This window comes from Notothenia coriiceps, unplaced genomic scaffold, assembly GCF_000735185.1.
Source record: "Notothenia coriiceps isolate Sejong01 unplaced genomic scaffold, NC01 NC01_scaffold00000339, whole genome shotgun sequence".
Taxonomy (NCBI): domain Eukaryota; kingdom Metazoa; phylum Chordata; class Actinopteri; order Perciformes; family Nototheniidae; genus Notothenia; species Notothenia coriiceps.
The window spans coordinates 21,394,336-21,402,183 of record NW_011333040.1 but is presented as its reverse complement, the minus strand read 5'-3'; the positions used below and the strand labels follow the sequence as shown (position 1 = coordinate 21,402,183).

Sequence of the window (7,848 nt, the reverse complement as noted above, 5' to 3'; positions counted from 1 at the left end):
CCTCTCTAGGGACTGAGGTCCTGCCTGCTCCGTTATCTCGGCACACATTAACTCTCCCTGAGGTTTCTCCCATGTTCCCCTTTAAACTGTGGGGTTTTCTCCGGAAGTTTTTCCTTGTACGATGTGAGGGTCTAAGGACAGAGGGTGTCGTATTGTCATACTGATATTCTGTACAAACTGTGAAGTCCACTGAGACAAATGTAACATTTGTGATATTGGGCTATATAAATAAACATTGATTGATTGATGGTTTATTTGTGAAAATGGCTGTTATGTGGATTTTGGTAAATGTGAAAAAAAATTCTACAGAATGTTTTCCCAAATAAGGCATAACATACAAAACATGTGGAGGCAGCGGCCATTATAAAATCAGTTGGCATGGCAGCCTGTTTGATTTTAAACACTAAAACCCTTTGATTATCACATTATTGAAAACCTGGATAGACTGACTGACTCAGTCAATGTTTGGCACCCATACCAGGCGAAATAGTTTCAGCGTTTTTTCTGTTGTGATTTATGTCCCCAAAAGGGGGACAGAACTTACATAAAGAATACGCTACGGAGACCACCCGCCTCTGAAAATATACAGATGGATCGTCATTTACAGAAATGAGAGCTCAACAATTATTTTTAGCAACGGAGGAGGCATAATTGCAATTGGTCCCCAATAGATTATTGGTCCCTAATTGATTATTTATTCCTTTTCTGAGGACCAAGATGGCTGCATTGTGTCAGAAAGATCATGGCATAAGAGCTGCAAAAAATTCCAACCAGGCTTGTGGGCTAGCATAGCTATTTCGAGGATTATTTAAGCAATTGCTAAGGCTTGGTTAGGCCTCTGTTTGTGAGACCTTTGTATGTTTTGCAGCGTATTTTGAAACAGTGACTCCTGTCATCCATTCTCCTAACCTGGGCCTTACGCTTTGTGTCATGAGAGGAAAGCAATCAACTTGTACTCCCTTGGGTGCTTACAGTGGCTACACCCCATCAAACAAGCCATTTACTCCTGTACTTATAAACAGGATAACTTGTTGTACATCTGCTCTCTATAATTGAGGTCGAGGTCAAACAAAAATATCTCAGCAATCACTGGATGTATTGCCATAAACATTTGTTAAGATATCCATCATGGCTGGTGGATGAGTATTATTGAATTTGGTGAGCCCCAGACTTTACTCGTAGCATCGCAATGAGGTTAAAAGCTTTGGGTTTTTAAGTAAAATGTGCGTAAAAAATTAAAATGTTGGATTGGATGGATTTCCATGTTTGTACCATTGTTGATTTCGGCATGTATTTTAGATGTAGTCTTTAGCAAAGAGAGAGCGAGAGAGAGTAACAGAGAAAGATGGTTAGGTTAGAAAAGGTTAGAAAAATTAAGAGGGATTCCTCTAAAGTTTTCACTTTTGAATCTTGCCCTGTTTCATCATCAATATTGCATTTTAATATTGTTCTCGTTGTGTAAGAACATGAAAAGAAAATTACGTTTTTGGTTAAAAAAAAGATTTAATGTTAGCATTAAAGCATTTTTTATTGTAAGCATGTTAAATACATTTTAACATGCCTCAAACAGACTGACATTATCTTTGTTATAAATTTCAATGGAGCCAGTCACTCAGCACAGCAGGGTTAAATAAATGTAGGGTTTCTGGTGAAAGAATGCGTTGTTTGGCAAAAATGGTCAACCAGGCTCAGGCACTGTGTTTGCCAAATGAATATGTGCAAACTCACACTATCATCTGATAAGCTGATAAACCCATTGAACTTTATCTCAAGCTAGACCTCTTGGATCACATTTCCATGTCCCGTTAGTACCATGAACAGATTCCCCATCACGGTGTCCCCCTGCCCTGATGAAACCCAGCTGGTTTTGGTCTCATCCCTGCGTAGTCTTGTTCTGTGGTAGATGACAGTCCCTCCCATGTATAAAAATGACTGCAGTGTTACGTGTCACAGCAATGCTATTGTACAGTAGTCAGCTTGCTGACAGTAATCACAGTTTATGGAGTACATTTGCTAGAGGCTATCACTCACTTGGTACATAGGAAGTATAATGCTAAACTAAAGCTTGCCCTTATTTATTACTGTACGCACTTTTACTATTTTGAGTGCATAAGCGCATTCACACTGAGAAGTATGGCAAATTGCAGAGCACGATGAGTTTTGGATGGTGCACTTATTTCAGTCAAACAGTTTAATGTGGAATGCTTGACACTTTCACCCTCAACAGTAGCTTTCTTGGTTAAATCACTGAAGTTATTCAAGCAACAGCCGTGGTGGTTGCTCCAGTAAACAATGCACTTTACAAATAAACGTTTATGTTAGAATTAGTGGAAGTAGTAGAGGTGAGAGACAACACATCAAAACCTGTTTGTCCCCTGATTGTGTGTTTTTGGTGAAATCTGCTCCAACTCGTTCCACAAACATACTATGAAAAGCTATTTTGAAAAGTATAAATAATATAAGGTCTTACAGTGGCAATGAATCCATTCTGACCCTCACGCGTACAACCAAACACAGACACAGTTTGCACAGACAAACATGCTGACATAACAGCTGAGTTTTTACTTCCAATTTACCATTAATATGACTCATGTTTTAAATAGCCTGGATCTCATAAGGGGTCAAAATGTTTGCTCAAAGGTCAACTGTAATGTCTGTACTTCTATATGCTGCTTTTGCATGCTACATCTTATAGTGATGAGTTTTCTGATCCATGAGTTGTTCCTTGGTCTTCACACACAAAGACTTCCAGATGGTGCAGCAGCAGTTTCACACTCCCACCTGTAAGACTTTCTCTTTTCCTCAGTCAACACTCTAATCTAATACGCTACATTCAAAAGGACATGTGTTTCCTTTAAAAAAAACCTGAACAGCACTGTCAAGAGTCTTGCATCTTATTTTTCAGATCACACACTGAAGACGACTGCCGTTCATTTTGTATTTTTGCATAATTAACCACCAATTTTCTATGTGAAAATCTGCCACATTCATAGCTGTCGCAGTAGTATTACTAGGTGTTTCACCCACACCTGAAGGGCCGGAGGCTAGATGGTGATCTACTTTGGGGCTCTTAGGAGGGGACCTGGGGCTAGATCCTTATTTAAGGTGGAGTGGTGAAGCATCTATAGGAAATAGTGAAATGGCAGCTAAAAGCATAACAGAAGAGAACAGACTGATTACTGAATTTAACAAGATGATTGGTTCACTGATGTCAGGGTGAAAGCAGATAAGTTGAAGTAAAGAAGTAAAAAAACAAGCTAAACCCCATGACAGCCAGTTGGTTTGACGTTGCAGGATGTTTATAAAAAGAAAGAAAGCTCTACCGGAGTAGAGTATTGCCGTATGCAACAACATAATTATAGTATTAAAGGTCCCATGACATGGCCATTTCTACTGATCATATTTCCATTGTTGAGGTCTACTAGAATAGATTTCAATTGTGCAATTTTCCAAACCCACATTGGTTTCTCATACAGCATCTCTGCATAGTATGTGTATTCACTCTCTGTCCTAAAGGCTTGTTGGAGCTCCTGCCCCCCCCCTCCTTGTGAGCCCAGTGTGCTCTGATTGGTCGGCTCGTTGCGAGGCTCGTTGCTGCTGCGAACTGCTGCGAGGAGCGGACAGGCTTCCGGGTCGGCGATACAAAGAGACACAGCTAAACTTATCCTGAGCACACACAAACACTCACAGCCGAAGTAAAAACAATAAGTGTGGCTTGATATTGAGTAAGAAAAAGGTTTATAACGCTGTGAGAATGGATCTGCGGTGAGCATTTCTCCACGATCCCAACTCGTCTATTACCAGCGTTCAGGGAGCTCTATGCAAGTCAATGGGGACTCCCTGTTAGTTAGCCAAGGGATTCTGGTGTGTGAGTTGCTCCACGGATTGGACCATTTAGGCCAATCCGGTCATTTGTTGTTGATTTGGGTGTTCACACGTCACAAAACCCAGGAAGCAAACAATGGAAAATGAGAAATGTCCAACGAGGCGTTCTGGGGCAGCATAGACAGGTCTTTTCTGTGTTAGAGTTTTACTCCCTACAAGGGTGTACTTTGAGGGTTTTGACTCTGCAGACTGTTTACATGCAGAAAAACCTTCATAACACACAAGGGGACGGGTAATAACCGGAAAAGCATGACATGGGCCCTTTAATAAAGAATGTCAGGCAATTTTCAAAATATTCTAGTTTGACTGAATTGGTGGTTGATTTAATCGCACTGGAAGTTTGACACATGTCTGTGGTTTACCAGGATGTTTTAACATAACGTAAATTATAAAGTGCAAAAAAAATAGTCTTCAGTGGAAACAGAAGATAATTAGTCATATAATAATAGATAACTAGATAATAGTTCAAATGCGAAGCCGTTGCTTGAAAAACAAGCAACCTCTTGCTAATAATGTCCAGAAAAACGAAAAGGCAACGTCTGAATGATCATATGACCTCTGTTGAGGATCAGTAGTAAAGGCAGTACAATAATATGACATCGTTAACACCTTTAAGAAGAGGTTGTGGTATTTGCTGTCAATGTTTTATTACCTTATTACTACTAGACTTCAGAGGTACCGGGAGATATGTTTACCCAAGAATGGTAATGTCAGTTGGTTGGTCCTCCACTTTGGTCCAGACTGAAATATCTCAACAGATCATTGGATGGATTTGCTGTCCAAATGTCATTCTCCTGGTTGAGATTAAAAATGATATATCTCAGGGAATACTTTTTGTAAATGAATAGAATAAAACCCAAATTATTACCTATAATTCCTGGCAATAAAGTGTTCAGGAAAATGTTGATATGACACGAGACCATAGACGTTTATATTGTGGTATTGTCCTTAGTTTTAAAACTGTTACACCTGTAGTACTTTAACTGTATTATTTTGTATACACATGGTTGGGACATCCCTGAAGGGCAATGTGAAAAGAGTATAAAATGACTGGTAATGCAGTTCATCTCATTATTTGTTCTGGTTTCCGTAGGCCTGTTTCTGCTATCGCCTGTTATGATGGCCCCAACACCAGCCAGCATGTGCACAGCCTTGAAGACACTCAACGGTAGCCTCAGCAACAGGCGGCGGTACATGGTGAGAGAGTGATGACACATTTGCAAGCATGTCTCAGTCAATATGGAGGCAAGCTAGCTAATTTCACCCCCAAATAAACACATGATTTGGTTCATTCTAGAGGTAATCTTTTTCTACTTCTAATTTGAGGTTCTTTTGTATGTCCCCAGACAAAAAGTTAACAATAATTAATGATAATGTTAACGATTACGCATTTTCCACAAAAAGGGAAACCTTGGTTTTCTGTATCAATTAACCTTAAAAGGGGCACTTCAGAAACATTGGGCTCATGCAAGAGACACATTTCTAAAGTATGGGTTGCAGAGATAGCTTTAGTTTTAATCCTTCCATACAGGTTCCAAAAACACTTGTATCTTTAATTCCCATAATGCAACTCGAAAGTATATTTTGTATACCTACTCTGACTTGTAAATGGCCATGTCTTAAAAATAATTCTTTGCACAGGTCTCTTTTTAGAAATGAAGTCAAAGCCAAAATTAATCATAACCAAAGGACATCAGTATGATTTACCTTGACAAAGGTCGGATAGAGCAGCAAAGCACATTATAGAACTGTTATCACAAGCTGAAAAGTACTCCAAGTTACAAATAAACCGGTGTGTAGCTTTGGTTGAGCTACCCTTAATCGTCATTCTAAGTTTATGACTGCCCTTACGACAATTGGACCACTAAATGAATCAGGACTGTCACTTTATCCATCATGCACAATATCTTGGATGCTGTCTGACATACTTTTAGCAACATTCTCATTAATGATTTTCCACCACAAACCACAAGTTTATATGTGTAAATCTGCTAACTCCAAACATAAATGTAACAACCAAATTCCTGAAAGACAAACAAAGTTTACATCTCTCTGATTGATGAAAGACACATGCTAATGAATCTTTCCTTTTCCATGTATTACAGAAGCACAACTTCCCCATCAACTACACCATCAGGGTCCATTATGAGGAAGTCTTCAAACTGTCAAACATTAACAGAATGGTAAAAGTCACAATTCTTGTTCTTGATTCCGTGACTTATTTGATTTTCCTGCCAGAGGACTTGGCTCAGGAGATTCCTCAGATGATGCTTCCCATGTGAGCCAACATATCAACCTACTCGGTTTTTTCAAGGCTTTATCCATTCTCTCCCGCTGTCCCAACTAAATATTTTGCCCTAAATCTTTTCTAAGAAAATAAAATTAACTTAAAATGCCACTAAGATGTATTTGTTTGCTCCCGTAAAGTAGTTTGTTGAACATTAACTGTTCCATCTAGAGACATTAAGTATTTCGAATAAAGATCAGCAGCCAATAAAAGGGGAATAAGAAGAAATACAAAAAAAATACTACACTTATCTATAAGACCTTTTGTGTTTTATATATTGCGCTTGCAGGAATTTACACTTCACTTTCAACCTGGCATGTGATTTTGACTTCCCTATATGTGTCCAAAAATCTCCTTAACTGAAACATGTGTATGTTCCTGTAAGTGTCTGACCTTGACTGTGCTGACTTGATAGTTGTTTTCACATTACTCTTCTGAAAGGGGAGACATATAGGGGAGACTGAAGGGCGAGATATATCAACACTTATTGCCGTTAAGCTTTTTGCATTTCTCCTGTAAGAAACGACTTATTACTAACTAATTACAATTCAGTGTATCATCAAAATTATTTTGGATTATGTTCAGTTAAAATGGTTACATAATTATGTTTAACATGATTCTTACACTTCTCTCCTCTGCTGGTCCATCAGAGGTTACATGTGGAGAGATTGGATGAGCTAGTTCTCCAGAGATTGTGGTTCCAGGTCAACCGAGGCGTTTTAAAAAAGGTAGGAATATTATCTCCTTAAAGATGCAATTTGTTAAATTTGTCCAAAACCCATGATCATACCATATGCAATTATGTGGTAATGAATGTGTGTAACACAAAGCATGTGTTATCAGTGATAGAGCTTCTTTTGTTTGACTCCTTCTTTGATCAGCTGTGATGGAAACCTTCATGTTTGCTCATTTGGGAGGGAAAGGTGTTTTAGTCGATTTTGGCCCTGCAGCTCTCAAAATGCAGTTTGCCCTTTTTTGATCACTTTTTTGATGAGCCCAATATGTGAGGGGGTTGCCTGCAGTAGGCCAGCTTCCTCCTTAAGTTCTGGGAGGGGCCCAAGGCAATGACACAATGACACCATAGACTGTATGAATGACACCCATGAGAAAAAAGTCACCAAAAAAAAAACACAACACAAAAAAAGCAAATACAGGACGCATTTTGTATAACTCACATTATGGCAATGATTTGGAAGCTACACATCTCTTTATTGCCAACTTTTCCATTTCAAACAACGTTTTAGAATTGAGAAGACAGTTGATTCCGATGTATTCTGCCTTTAAGTTTATTGTCTTAAAATAAACACGTTTATATTTTTCTCAGATCATCCGGGTTATGCCAGGGAGACATCCTTCACGTCAATACACCACTGAGTTGGAAAGGCGCTTCAGGGATGCGGAAGGCGTATTTGTACAGTCACATCCGGCTGAGGTAAGCCAAAGTTCATGAATGTGTACCGCAGCTGTATCTCTTCAAACTAAGCAATTAAGTCAGTAAGTGAATTTCTCTCAGACTGTCAGATATTTGACAGGAGATAAGTTGTCACATTGATCCTATTCATAGCCGTGGGAACATGTTTCAAATGGGGGGTGCTGTGGGGATGACACCAGGGCCGGTTTTGACCAATTTGGCCCTAGGAAAGATTTTAGCTGGCAATGAAAAACCTCTACAAAAG

At 39.1% G+C, this 7,848-nt stretch overlaps 1 protein-coding gene across 1 annotated transcript in view; it reads left to right on the top strand.

Annotated features, from left to right (window-relative positions):
* The window catches only part of il34 (interleukin 34), a 47,845-nt gene extending 40,223 nt beyond the window's left edge, over positions 1-7,622 (top strand). Inside the window, exons 2-5 of the mRNA XM_010779073.1 lie at positions 4,979-5,082; positions 5,991-6,068; positions 6,823-6,900; positions 7,497-7,622. Of these exons, the coding sequence (XP_010777375.1) occupies positions 4,979-5,082; positions 5,991-6,068; positions 6,823-6,900; positions 7,497-7,622 (386 nt within the window). The remainder of the gene's footprint in view (positions 1-4,978; positions 5,083-5,990; positions 6,069-6,822; positions 6,901-7,496) is intronic.
* Positions 7,623-7,848: the final 226 nt, after the last annotated feature.